This window comes from Theobroma cacao, chromosome 3, assembly GCF_000208745.1.
Source record: "Theobroma cacao cultivar B97-61/B2 chromosome 3, Criollo_cocoa_genome_V2, whole genome shotgun sequence".
Classification (NCBI taxonomy): Eukaryota; Viridiplantae; Streptophyta; class Magnoliopsida; order Malvales; family Malvaceae; genus Theobroma; species Theobroma cacao.
Window position 1 is genome coordinate 26,980,389 of NC_030852.1, and position 14,432 is coordinate 26,994,820.

The 14,432-nt window shown below is 33.8% G+C and overlaps 2 protein-coding genes across 2 annotated transcripts; both read right to left on the reverse strand.

Annotated features, from left to right (window-relative positions):
- Positions 518-3,665, reverse strand: LOC18605285 (LRR receptor-like serine/threonine-protein kinase GSO2). Its single transcript, XM_018117222.1, has one exon. It carries the CDS (start codon positions 3,663-3,665, stop codon positions 606-608), a length of 3,060 nt encoding a protein of 1,019 aa, XP_017972711.1. The 3' UTR covers positions 518-605.
- LOC18605286 (oleosin 1) lies at positions 8,497-9,449 on the reverse strand. The gene is made up of 2 exons (XM_007038209.2): positions 9,087-9,449; positions 8,497-8,972 (listed from the first exon to the last, which is right to left on the reverse strand). Exons 1-2 carry the CDS (start codon positions 9,377-9,379, stop codon positions 8,849-8,851), a joined length of 417 nt encoding a protein of 138 aa, XP_007038271.2. The 5' UTR covers positions 9,380-9,449; the 3' UTR covers positions 8,497-8,848.

The window sequence follows — 14,432 nt, forward strand, 5'->3', positions numbered from 1 at the left end:
TAAAAATAATATATTTATGAAGAATATCTTCGCTTTATAATCTGGCACATATAGAAGATTCGATTATATATTTAATAAAGGTTAGGCCTAAAGTTGACTAAATGCCGTAGACTGACGCTGTTCACTATAGTCTAAATACTATTCTATTCTTTATCATATATATATATAAATATATCATGGAAAGACTTCTTTTTGGTCTTTGTCATTATGGTCCAATTTGTCCGTCACTAAGAGATTTGGTGATCAGTGCTTGTTTTTTTGGAGAGCCAGTCAACGAGACACCCTCTAATGAATCCCCATCCTATTCCCTCCATTTTTTTTTTTGTCTAATAATTCCATTATTTTTAATCAAAAGTTTATAAGTGTACGTGGAAACCGGTTATTAATTTCTTATATATTTCGTCCTCACTTGGGTTGATGAGAAATGCGAGTGGAAGTCCTAGGTACAAGCTTAAATAATGCTTGTACAAAAACAAAAACAAAAAAAAAATGAAAATGCATTTACTACCTTCTATCTGAACATTTATTACATGTAACAATATTTTAGTACTGTTTACTATAAAATAAGCCAAGATGCTCGACAAATATCTAGTGAATGTATGAATCTAGCGACCATTAGTAGCAACTGCCCTGATTTTGTGCTCCATTCTGTCCAGCATGCGAAAATAAGCAAATCGCCATGACTTATTGAACAGCAAAGGACCCATGACAATCCAGAAGCCCACAACAAAACCGAGAGGCATACTTACATAAAACCAAAACCATTCCACTTCAAATCCATCAGCTTTTCTCCCTCTAGTTTTGTCAGCAGGTGTTGTGGCATCTGGGCTGCAAATATCCAACAGTGGAGGCCCGCAGAGATTATTTCCCTCATAGCTGGAGATGTTGAAGCTCTGGAGTTGAGTGCTTGATGGGATTTTTCCAGTCAGGTTGTTGTGTGACAAGTTCAAGTAACTCAAGAATGTTAAAGCTGACATGCCTGGAGGGATTTCACCGCTAATTTGGTTCCATGATAAGTCAATAGATTCTAGTAACCTCATATTGCCTATATCCTTGGGAATCATTCCTGTCAAATGGTTGTTGGACAAGTTCATGAACCGCAAGCCCAAAAGATTTGCTATTTCTGCTGGGATCTCACCAGATAAGTTGTTGTCTGAAAGGTCTATGGTTGTTACCAGTTGGAGAATGCTGCCATATTCAAGCAATATCCCTTTGATCATCAATAGCATGGTCTCCAAGGAGGTGCCAAAGTGACCAAAAGCATAAGAAATAGGGTCACTTGAATTCTGTGTTGCAGCCATGGCGCTGAAGTTCTTGAAACATTTCGGTATGCTTCCTGAGAGATTGTTGTGTGCGAGGTCCAGGATTGCCAAGTAACTCAGAGCACACAATTTATCAGGAATCTGACCTTCAAAACTATTTGAACGGAGGCTGACAATAATGATATCGGAGAGCCGCTCACCCATCCAAGCAGGAATATTTCCCACAAAATTATTTTCACCAAGGTCAATAGCCAACAACTTAGTGCAATTTTGCAGGGATGAGGGCAAAACTCCGGAAAGGTTATTCTTGCCAAGGTGCAATGACTGAAGAAGGCTCAATGACCCTATGGAGCTTGGAATATTACCAGATAGATTATTGTTTTTTAAATCTATCGAAACCAAGTTTGGCCAATTCATCCAGCAATCAGGAATTTTTCCTGATAGATGGTTGTCCGCCATGTGAAGAATTTCCAACCACTTTGGTTCGTCCATTTTGCAACACAACAAGGGAGAAACAGGTCCTGAAAATGAGTTGTTCGAAAGATCAAGTGTATTTACCTTGGAGGACAAACAGGGTAATGGACCATCAAAGTAATTAGAATTAAGATCAATATATACAGGAACACCAAGAAGAGGAGAAGAGGCAATGAATTCAGGAACTTTCCCATAGATTTGGTTGTGAGAGAGATTCAAAGAAAAAAACATGGTAGACAAATTCCAAAACCAGTTGGGAATGGTGTCTATAATTCCTGTAACAGAGATGTCCAAATAAACAAAGTCCTTTTGGTATCTAAGCCAGGAAGGAAATTTTGGACCTAAATACCATGACGAGAAACCCATAAGCCCAAGATGGAAAGGGGGAACCCATTGAGGACTTACCTTCAAAACTAAAGGGTTTCCAGACGCGTGAAATAAGCGCAATCTGGTGAGATTAGCGAAGTGAATTTCAGTAACCGCACCCTCTAACAGATTGCGACTCAACCATAATTTTTCCATTTTCCAAAGCTGTCCTATTGATTCAGGAAAAGTTCCATTCACTCGATTTCGAGACAGGTCCAATGTCCTTAATGATGCAAGAAATCCTAGTGATACTGGTATTGGACCAGAAATTGAATTCCTGGACAGAGACAGGTCTGCCAAATTTTTGAATTCTAGTAGTTGATCAGTCAAATGGCCAGAAAGTTCACATCTATCTAAATATAGAGACTCTAGTCTATCTGAAAGGCATCCTGATGATAAAGCTTCTAAGACTTCTGATAAGTCATGACTCAATTTGAGACCTGAGAGATCGATCTTCTTCAAACTGCAAAGACTTCCCATGGATCGTGGTACGACTCCTTCAAGTTCATTGTCTGACAGGTAAAGTGTAGCGACAGAGGTCAAGTTTCCAAAGTCATTAGAGATGGGACCATGCAAATTATTGGAGCCAAGGTTTAGGAATTCGAGACTCCTGAAACCATACAACCAAGTGGGTATTGAAGAATTGAATTTGTTCCAATATAGATTGAGATATCTAAGAGAGCTGAAGTTTCGGAGACCATCGGGCAGTGGGCCTTCAAAATTATTATGACTGAGATCAAGGGATACCAGAGACTTAAGCCTAAAAATCCAAGAAGGAATCAAAGGGTTGCTAAATGAATTGGAAGAAAGATCAAGTATGAAGAGAGATGAGAAATTAAAATTAGTTTGTGGAGGAAGATGATCAAGTTGACAACCTGATAAGTGAAGTTCTACCAAAGAAGGGAGTGCATTTGTCACCTGAAACCAATCTGAGGCTCTGCTGAGATCTACACGGCTCAGATCGAGGTGTTGCAGCTTCACAAGATTGGAAAGCCATTGAAGATTTTCAACATAGAGAAGAGATGACAAATCATGGAGATCAAGAAAGCGGAGATTGGTGAGATTTCCAAGTTGAGGTGGAATCAGTCCCCCAAATCCAGCAGCAGAGAGATTGAGATATCTTAGTGACTGCATGGAACTGAGGAACTTGGGAATTATTCCTCCAAAATTACTGCCACTGAGGTCCAAGTACCTCAAATGCTTTAAATCCAGCAAAGAAGGATTAACCTTGCCACCAAACCATACCTTTGCATAGGCCTCACTTGGAATGTAAAATCCTTTATAAGGATCTAAAGGATTTCTCAGGCGAAGCTCAAGCACATGGCCATTTGAGTTATCACATACAACTCCAGTCCAATCGCAACAGTTCAAATTATTGCCCCAAGATGCAAGTCGACCTGAAGGATCTGAAAGGTCTTGCTTGAATTCCAGAAGAGCTTGTCTCTCGATCTCGTGGCAGGTCACATTCGTGTTTGCAGCGCAAAAGTTTTGAACAGTAGATGCAAGGATGAGCAGAACGAAGAAAACGGATGCGACAACTCTCAAGGAACCAACCATGATCATGCAACAAGGGCTCAGAATGTATAAACTGAGAGGATCAGTTGTTGATGAACCATGGAACATGGCAGTGATAGGTGCTGTTATATAACAACTGATGCTGGGTCCAAATTGTATAATCCAAACTACAGTTTACGTCACGACAGCAACTCTGATTTTCCTTTCAACATTTTTCATCTCTTCAATCAAAAGTGCGTCATTGGAAGATGTGGTTTGTCAATTTTTTTCTACTCAGCCTAAATTTCTCTTCCTAGAATTATTTTTTGGTCAATGCTTGATAAGACTATAATCAAGTGTTTCCTCGAACATTATTAATTTAGGCATATCGGCCTCAGTAAAACAAGTTAAGGTGTCCACATTTGAAACTTAAAATATCAAATGTTGCAGACCTCCGACCAAAAACTTTTTTAAAAAAAGTTCACAATTCAAAACCAATTGAGGACCAAAATTTAATTTATTGATGGTTTTGATTTTCATGGCATAATATTCAATATTATGATGGAAACAAAGAAAGATTTGTCGCTCTCAGTTCAATTTATAATCAATGTTTTTATAAGACTTGTTATGTCGAAAGTCGAAACATGAGCTATAAAATGCCACGTAAAAGTCTTACTCAAGGGACGGAGTTAGCTAATTGTTGTTGGGAGCCAAAGACGAAGAGAAATAGTGTATAAAATATAAATAGTTAAATATCATATACAAGATTAATAATTTTTTTTATATAATCAGGATTGTTTAAATACTAAATACTTAAAGATAATTTTTTTAAATTAAATATAAAACGTAAAGTACATAAAAAATATATTCAAGATAATTTCTTCTTATATAATAAGAATTAATAAAATAAATGATATATTGGTGAAATTTTAAGCAACAACCAATACAACTCATATTTGAAAATTACATAATAATTTTTTATATTTTAAAGACTAAAATCATTAAAAATAAAATTCACATAAAGAGAAAAAAAAAGAACATGGCAAGTAGAAGAATATGCTTGATGGTTTGTACAAATTTGGAGAAAAAAATTTAAAGAAACTTAGAATATATGAGTCAATAGAATAAAATTGAAAAAATAAACAAATATAAATAATAATAATAATATGAATAGAAAAAAGAAAATAAAAAAATTTTACTTCTTTGTAATTTCACAATGAAAGACAAAAAAGAAGAAAAAAAGAGAAAAAGAAAAAAAAGGAAAGATGTGTGGAGAATCTTAAAAGAGTTAGAGAAAAATTTAAGAAATAGGGTAAAATTAAAAGAAATTTGTGGAGTTATATTATTATTTTTTATTTATATTAATTATTTAATACAAAATTATTTTAAATTATCATTAAATATATATAATATAAAAAATTTTAAAATTTTTGAAAAGACCACGACCCCGTCACTATGGGTATGGGACACTCCACCCCTACCCGAACGAAACGGCGAATTATATATTTTTAGCAGGTTCTTCACTCTTGCAAGAATATTTGGATAATGAGAAAATTTTTGACTTCAGCGAAGTTGAGTCAATGGAAGGAATTCCAAATTCCATGAAATGATGATGCTTCCCAAGTATTTTCCGTCTTAGAAAATCATAGACCAGACTCAAATTACGTATTCAAAGTAAATAAAATGATTTATGCCTTCTTTCTTGTGCTTATTTAAGAGTTTAAAAACTAATCTCGTTTTTAGTGTGGCACAACACAAGCGATTGACACTTTACCAAAAACTCTTGCCTGCGTTTCAAAGCAATTCAGCAATTTTTAGTCCAATAATACTCTGCAAGTAATATTATTGGACTAAACTATGGAATTCCATTCCATATACAAGGTGTCAAGTGAAAATGTCTACAAGACTACAACTGCTAAAGAGACGAGGATAGAGAACGGGGGCAACAATCTAAAACTAACAAGTTGGTAATCCTGAAGCCTTGGTCATTTGCATCAGTTTCCAAGAATATCCAGAAAAGGATACTTGTTGAGGGTGATTCATCGACATATATACTATATAAAATCATTGATAAATCACTCCTCAACACCATCGTTTTTATTATATTTAAGTATTAAACTTGTATTGACATAAATAATCTGTAAATGGATTGCTATTCATGGTAATTCGCAAAAAAATGGAAAAAAAGAGATCATAACAGTTTCCTTAGTTTATGAATCTCCATGAATACAATCCATTTTCTAAAAATTTAAAACCATTGATGAATCACTCCTCAACATCATCACTTTCATCACATCTAAGTATTAAACTCGTATTGATATGAATAACTTGCACAGGGATTGTTATTCACGACAATTCACAAAATAAAAAGATCATAACAGTTTTCTTAATTTATGAATCACCATGAACACAATCCATTAACTGAAAATCTAAAACCATTGATGAATCACTCCTCAACACCATTGCTTTGATCACATCCAAGTATTAAACTTGTACTAACATGAATAACTTGTAAAAAGATCGTTGTTCATGGCAATTCACAAAATAAAGAGATCATAACAATCTCCTTAATTTATGAGTTGCCATGAACACGATCCATTTACTAGAAATTTAAAACCATTAATGAATCACTGCTCAACACCATCGTTTTGATCACATCCATGTATTAAACTTGTACTAACCTGAATAACCCGCAAAGGAATCAGGTTCATGACAATCCACAAAATAAAAAGATCATAACAGTCTTCTTAATTTATAAATCACCATGAACACAATCCATTTACTAGAAATCTAAGATATATATCAAAATGCTGAAACTGCAATGATCATTGGACAAAAAAATTAAAATAGAGTTTTTTCTTTTTGTGGCGTAAAACAACTATACAAAGAGATCGTTGTTAATGGCATATCATCAACAAATCAACAATCAGAGAAAAGGCTTGTTGATGAAATGCCATGAACACGAGCCCTTTTTGTTGTTTCGCACAAGCAAGAAAAAGATGAAAAATCGGTCTGCCATCTGCTGGTATTTATAGCATTTTAAGGCTACCAAACGCTTGCAAATTGCCTTAAACGCGTGATCTTCTTTTGGAAAGCCTTGGAACATTTTTCTCATGTTACTTGAATTAGCATTGAAAACACGATCCGCATATCAAAATTTATCATAGTTGAGATTACTTTCCTTATTCTTTCCCTTTGATTCTAACAAATTTTTCTTTAATTGCCATTGTAGAGGATTGTTCTGGTAGGAAGAGAAAGATGTGTTGCAATAAATAAAACGAAATGCACGACAAAAAAAAAGATCGAAATAATTTTTGAAGCGTAAGTGCTTTTATAGTAAACGGTGAGAATAAAAAATCAAGAAATAGGTAGAGAAAGTGACACGACGAATGGACAAGTTGAGTAGAGAAAATATTTGAAACACCTTCGAGAGAGTTTTGAGAGTAATTTTTTGTTGAATTTTTTACCTCTCTTAAATTACCAAACTCTACATTTATACTAAGTGGTAGCGCTTTTTTAAGAGCAATTGGTAAAAGGAGAACACGTTGGAAGAAAAGCATATAATAGGATAATACGCGTAATTAGTTTTGGATGGTGGATTAATGGATTTAACAATGTACCACGTGACAAGCAAAAAAGTTAAAAGAAAATTCTCTTAACTAGCTTCATATATGAACCAGCAAATCAAACACTCTAAAACATCCAAATATGAAAATAACTCATGATCTTTGCAAGTTATTCTGAATTACCTTCATTTCCTTGTGTGACATAATTATTCCATTTGCAACTCATTTTGAATTACCTTCAATTCCTTGTAAGACATAGTTATTCCATGTTTATTTTAATTTTGTACATATTTATTCTGTAAGACAACATTTAAAGCAATAATAATTAATTAAAATTAAACGTCTACAACCATCAACCACGAAATTCAAATATTATCTTGCAATTGTTACGTTCCGGTTCAATTTGGGCACTATTCCTAACCTCAACGGCCTTAGAGCTGAGACCCTGCATTGAAATTTACAACCATATTCCTGAGCATATGGTACCCTGGTAATAGAATTATATCCCAATTTTTTTCACTTAAAAATGATGTTTTATACACTTTTGACATCTTCTAATTCTAGTGTCACTCTGGATTTAAGGCTTCACTACGTACATGTAAATATTTTGTTTTATATTATTTAAAGATTAACGACAATTAATTTTCTATTAAAAAGATATATTAACAAATCAAAAATAATTATATGTATGTTAACAAATCAAAAATAATTATATGAAGAGCGAAAATAACCGATCACGACTATTAATTTTTCATTAAATAATTTTATTAACAAATCAAAAATACTTGCATGTATGTTACAAAATCAGAGATGAAGTCAACTTTTTTGAAGTTAATAAAACAATAGATATTTTTTCACTTAGTATTATTGCTTTCTAAGCCAAAAAAAAAACTAAAAGAGTAAATTCCTTTTATAAATATGTGTAAAAATGCAAAAGGAAATTCCATTTATAGCTAATCAGAATTGTAATTACCTCACATTATAAAATGTGAACATGGGCAAGTTTTTATTTATCAGAACAAACGTGTCCTTTTCAAAATCAATATTTTTATTTTTAATCAGAGCATAGAAATTCCTGAAAAATTTTAAGGGCCAAATTCCAAAACTGATGGTCTATTCCCTCGTATCTTCAAAGAAGTATAAAGAAAGGTCAAAAAAGAGTTAAAATTACAGGACAGGTGTCGCGGTACATGATATACTGCGAGATGCACAAGCCACGTAGCCGCCGGTCCATTGGGTATGGACCCTGCAGCCTTTGTCACAAATAGTGGAGCCCGTTGGCATTCGGCTTTTGCAGCTATCAGCCTGCCTACCACTGCCAGAAAACCCATTTTGAGTTATGACATGCAAGTAAACTTGATGCCAGTATGCCATAACTAATATATAGATAAGAATCTGTACCAATCTAAATTAAAGCCCGAACCACGCAGAAAAATATTAAAATTAAAACCACATCACCGGATAGCAGCAATAACAAGTAACAACTGCTTATGACAGTAAATTACTTCAGTCTTCAACAGACCCAGATCCAAGTTCAGACCTTCTTTTGTGGTGCCTTCCAAATTCAGAACATTGTCCTAGAAATAACAGGAACATTCCAATGACTTAAGACTTAAGAGAAGGACTTGTATGATAGCCATTTGATCCTAGCTAGGTAAAGATCAATTGCTAATTAAGCAGCACAAACTAAGAAGCCGCTGCACTGGTGAGCTGCTCAGGCCTTTCGTTCATCTCCCGAGCCTTTCTAGCCAGCCTCATACGCGCCTGGTCCAACTGATCCGCTCCTGGTGGGTGCCCCACGGTAACATACCTATATAATTATACCACACAGATATATATAATTGAAAAACAAAATGTCACATTTCCTTCTGATAAATGATTATAGGACGAAAAATAAATAACTTGTTCTCATTTGTAAATGTACCTATAAATCCATGACAGCACAGTAATAGCTGCGACACCGAAACCGCCAGAAGCCATGAAACCTGTCACCAGGAGAGCTGCGGCAATCAGAGCGGGGACAAGAACCGGACTGAATATGACAAAGAGTGGAGTAGCAATGGTGAGTGCAATAACTGTACCAGCAAGGATCAAACCGGAGAGGATTAGAAGGGATCCTCCAGCAGTGGCAGCAGTAGCCGCCTTCACCATCTGGTGGGACCTTGGTTGAGAGTACGGGTGATGGTATTGCTGCTGCAGCTGGAGGTGCTCAGCCATGGTTGCAAAAAGTTCAAACGTCAAGAAATCGAAGAATTAAGAATTTGTATGCTTAATTAACTGATGGGTGGATTTGTGATGCAGCTGTGAGCTGGTTATATGGAGGGAAAAGACGGGGCACGTGTTAGAAGAGGGAAAGGCACGTGTTTAGGCAGCTTACATGCAGGGGCTGCATGCTAAGAAACTGGCTTGGTTTTTGGACACGTAGATTGTTGTCGGATTTGAGGTTTGTCGAAAAGAGTGCAGAGACGAAAGTTTATTATGAGAATTCGAGGATGATCAGTGTCATCGTGTGCCTGCGGGTATTTCCTCTCCATGCTTAGTGAACTGGTTGTTGCTTCTCTGTATGTTTAACTCTTCCTATTTACAAATTTTTAAAACTATTTTGTAGAAGACAGATGCTCCTTCCGTCAATAATACTAGCTAGCAATTTGTTTCAAATCCAACTTCCACTCTTAATTCTTATGCATTGACTTAATCATCTTAACCACCTCATACGCTCTAGCTAGGTAGTTGATTTTAAGTGTAACAATTGCAGAACTGATTACTAGTTTTACATATTTTAAAGCTTCAATCACATGCTACTCCAACTGGTCGATATTCCTATAATTCTTGCATTTAACATGTTACACACAGGACAGCTCATTCACGGATAAATTGATTCAACATTGAATTGTTGATTAAGTACATTAACTCTGCAACCCTGCATATCAAGGAAGTATAGACCAATACCTTTCATGAAAGTGACTGAATATTGAAGTTGATGAAGGACAATAATTCATTGAGTTACAGATAAAGTTAATAGAGAAACTTCAACATTTGATAAAAGTTATTATCTCACTAAGCTCCTACCACTTCCTTTTCTAATTTTCTTGCCATAACCTGAAACCAGGTTTGGTGGTTTAAAGCTGAGTAGTCTAAGTCGGAATTGGGCTTCGAATCCAGCATGGCTCGGGCCTGACCCAATTCAGTGCAGTTATGTTAAGCCGTTTAAATTTTCCCAAAAGTGCAATTGAGCCCGGCTTAATCAACTGTTTATTAAATTAAGCTGTCTATTAGTTAAACTTAATATTTGTTCTTATTTATATAGTTGCTGTATTGTTAGTTTCCTTTTACCTTATAAATTTCCTATAATTCCAACGCGACTAGAAAGTAATCACTAATTCAAAGTTAATAGTTATATACATACACAAAAAAAAAGGTACAGCCATAGTTATATATATATAAACTACTGTAGCTTTTGTTTTATATATTAAAGTCAAATTTCTAAACTTATATATATATATATATATATATATATTTTTTTTTTTTTTTTGCTATATTCGAAATACTAATACTACTTTTACTTTGGAGTTTTGACCTTCGCAAGTAAAAAGAAAGCAGCGGATATACCAAGAAAAAAAAGGAGTATTCTTGATAAATTAATGTGATGATTAAATTTAGTTAAAATTCTTAAATAAAATTTCTTCCTTATAGATAATCAAATAAAAATAAAATTTGAAAATCAAAATCGATAAATTGATACAGTTTAATGAGAAAGAAAAGATTAATAATATGTAAGAAAATAATAAAAAGTATTGTCCCACACACACAAAATTTGATCACCACTTATTGAACAGCAAAAATTTTGTCATAATTTTAGATAAAAATATCTATTTAATTGAAGTATTTAAATTTATTCAAATTTGATACACTTAATCTATAAAGAAGAAGACCTTTCAATTTTCTCAGTTTGATTTTTTTTTAATTTTAGGTTTACTTAATTGTTTTGAATAAGATTGTGAATTAATTGATGTTGGATTTGTGGGACCAAAATACAAATTGAACCAGCTCTCTTCAGGGTCTGAGCAAAGTCTTGGGGAGACTGGACAGGTTCCTACGCTTAGCTAGATGGAAACAAGCCTTCCCTGATGCTGATGTCATCTTCCATCTGCTAAGAACAAATTATGATCACCTCCGCCTGGCGTCCTTCAAACTTTCAGGCATGAAGCTGCCTGGATGATGCATGAGAAGCACGTGAACTACAATTAAGGCCATTTTCCTTTACTTTTGCAGTGTAGAATTACCTCAATAATTGCTTAACCTGACGGTAATATTTTTTTTTCATCACATTTTTTTTCTTTTCAGATAGAAACCCTTTTAATGAAAGTAGGAACAATTGGTTGTCTTGTGAAATTTTTGAATGCCCACGTGGCTGACTTTTGGCTTACAGTCAACTACGGACCTTCGTACCTTACAACAAAGCTTTCAGGTTCGACTGCAATCCTTAAATTAAGACTAGCTTCTTGGAACTCAGGTATATCTATTAGCAATTTCTTAGTAAAAGATAAAAACAATAGTCCTGTACTATTAGTATTATATAGCATTTGTTTTTGAAATAGAAAGAAAAAAATTTGAATTTTATTTTTTAAACAAAAAAATTATATACCAACAAATAAATTAAATAACATTTGTTGATGTATAATAAACAGGAGACTTTCAACATCGGTATGTGGCAGATGGATTGGGGAGTCTTCATGGAAAATTGCCTTCAACTTTTCTATATTTGGCATTTTAAATCTTAACGGAAGCTTTCCAAGTCAATCACTTTTTTTGGGGTGATGGGTTCAATTCTCAAATGTGAAAGAGGACAATTCCTCGAGAATTTAAAGTTGTTTGTTTGAGCTGTGTGAAACCATAATTTATGTCGTTTATTCCTTTCATATTTACTTACTAGTTCGAGACTTTTCATCTTTATAGATTGATGCGTATGTTTCACTTGCCTCTATGCAAATCAAAATTATGCTTGTATCTGATTTTATGTTAAGGATGGAGCAACTCCATGCCTCACAGTCGAGTTATAAGTCCCTTTCAAGGGTTCTAGAAATTAGGAAAATCAATGTGAAAAAGTAGCAACAAAAATGGGTTATAAACGCATATTTCTTTGCCTCCATTTTTTCTCTTGAGTTAAACCATTAATTCAATTTTGTGTATGTAATTTCATTATGCCCTTTTTTCCCCATTCTATAAATTAATAAAATAGAATATAAACATGATTGATAAAACATAATCACTGATGTAATTGATGGATAGCAAACGAAAGGGATTCAAAACTTTATTTCAAGTACTTTATGAAACCTTTAGAAAAAGTGCTTTACAAGATGGAAGAATATTGCTTAGTGTTAAATAATTTCAACTCATAAAAGAAATGTCAAGGAAAATTTTACAAAATCGTTAGGTCAAGAACCATTGTAAAATAACCCTTCTGGGCTGGCGCAATTAGGTTTGATGCGGTCTTGTCCTGCCCCCTCGGTTAGGCAAAGAGTAAAAATATTGCTGTGCTCGCAAACTCTAAACCGAGCAGAGACAAATTATTGCTGGGATTATTTGATTGGACGATCAATGATAGCTCAATGTGTCACCTAAATTACTAGCAGAACGAAATAATTAGGATAGAAAGTTTTCTCAAGGGGGGGGGGGGGGGGGGGGGAGGTATATTAGCAGTACTATCAATTAATATGCCCAGACATAAGAAATCATAATCCCACTAGATTAGCCTTGACGTTAGGCGGCGGAAATAAGAACTGATGGGTCTTCTTCCCTTTTGAGCTTTTTCTACATTTTTGTTTCTGTCAAAAAGATGATGAGAGTGTTCATTGAATCATATTGCCTAAGAAGCTCTCGGATTGTTTAGCAAGTCAATAATTTTTGCAAGTCTTAAGTTGTTTTAAATGTGTTGTTCAAGCATCCTTACAGATTTAAGGCCTCTCCTTTCTCGGCTAATCAATGATGGGGGGTACAGCTAGGCCGGTTGCTCGGTCTTACCTAGTCCTTTGATTAGTTGTCTTGTCGTACCAGGCAAAGAAATTATGAGAGGAAAGATTCCAAAGTTTGCTTGGCATCACTATTCAGGTCAAAATATTTTTGGTTTTATATCTGAAAAAAAAGGAATATGTTTTAAATGTTTTTATGTTTGTCCATCTTTACCGTGGTGGGTAGACTAGGAAAAAGAGAAGCGGAAAAAGTACATAATTAAGAATGCTTGGATAATTTTAATCGGAGTTATTGTCCAATGTTTAGAAAATGTGAAACTTATTTTGTTGAATATCCAGAGACAGGAACCTTTAAGTGACGAGTGACTGCTATTTGATTTTTCGAAACTGAATTATGTTTCTCTTTGTTTTTTCCGATTTTGATTCCTTTGCCTAATGTCACGGCTGACCGCAATTTAATCCTGGCTTTTGCAAAGTCTTGCTCTCCCATTACAGCCCCATTTTCCACAAGTGGGGGAGGTGTTTTGGGCAACTTTCTACCGGTACAATGTACATTGAATCAGTAACAATGACCTTTTTGTTTGGGTAACAGTGGTATCCTTTTCAAGATGATCATCTTCTTTAAAATTATCATACTTGGTATAATTTTACTGGGTAATCCTTAATCATTGAATTTAAAAAATTAAGATGTTTGATATCATATAAAAATTAAACATTAATATGTATAATTACCAAAATAGTTTTAAAAGTTTATAAATGAATAATTTTATTATTTACTGACATAAGAATATATGTCAAATATTAACATTTATTTTTTAAATAAGTTATAGTTAATCAAACTAATAAAAAATATATTTGTTTTTGATAAACCAACTCTTAACCTTATAAATTAAATGAAAAATCTTTATATAGAAAAATAAATTTAATTTATGGAAATAATAATGAATTTGCTACCAAAACAATAATTACATACATAACCAAAAAAAACGTGGAGAGAAATATGTAATATCCTTTAAGTTGGTTACAAAATTTTTTGGAAGAGGAAAAACTTATTATGTATAATTTTTTTTTTAATTTTTGGAAGGAAGCAATTTTTTTAATTTATATGTTAAAAAAGTAAAATCGTTCGTAATTGATTTTACATATTATTCCATTTGGGCGAAAAAAGTCTTTTATCTTTTTTATTAGAACTTAGATCATCTTTTAGAGCAGTGATTTAATCACTCTTGATGATTTATGATCAATTAATGTAAAGTTATCAAGTTTTTAGCAAACACAGTAAGTTAATTATGGAGTGCAAA

What these genes read in the sequence shown, in the direction of transcription:
- LOC18605285 (XM_018117222.1), bottom strand. Translation starts at nt 3,665, where the DNA reads ATGATCATGGTTGGTTCCTTGAGAGTTGTCGCATCCGTTTTCTTCGTT.
- LOC18605286 (XM_007038209.2), bottom strand. Translation starts at nt 9,379, where the DNA reads ATGGCTGAGCACCTCCAGCTGCAGCAGCAATACCATCACCCGTACTCT. An exon ending in GTGCTGTCATGGATTTATAG is followed by an intron (nt 8,973 to 9,086) that starts GTACATTTACAA and finishes ATAATTATATAG; the next exon opens with GTATGTTACCGTGGGGCACC.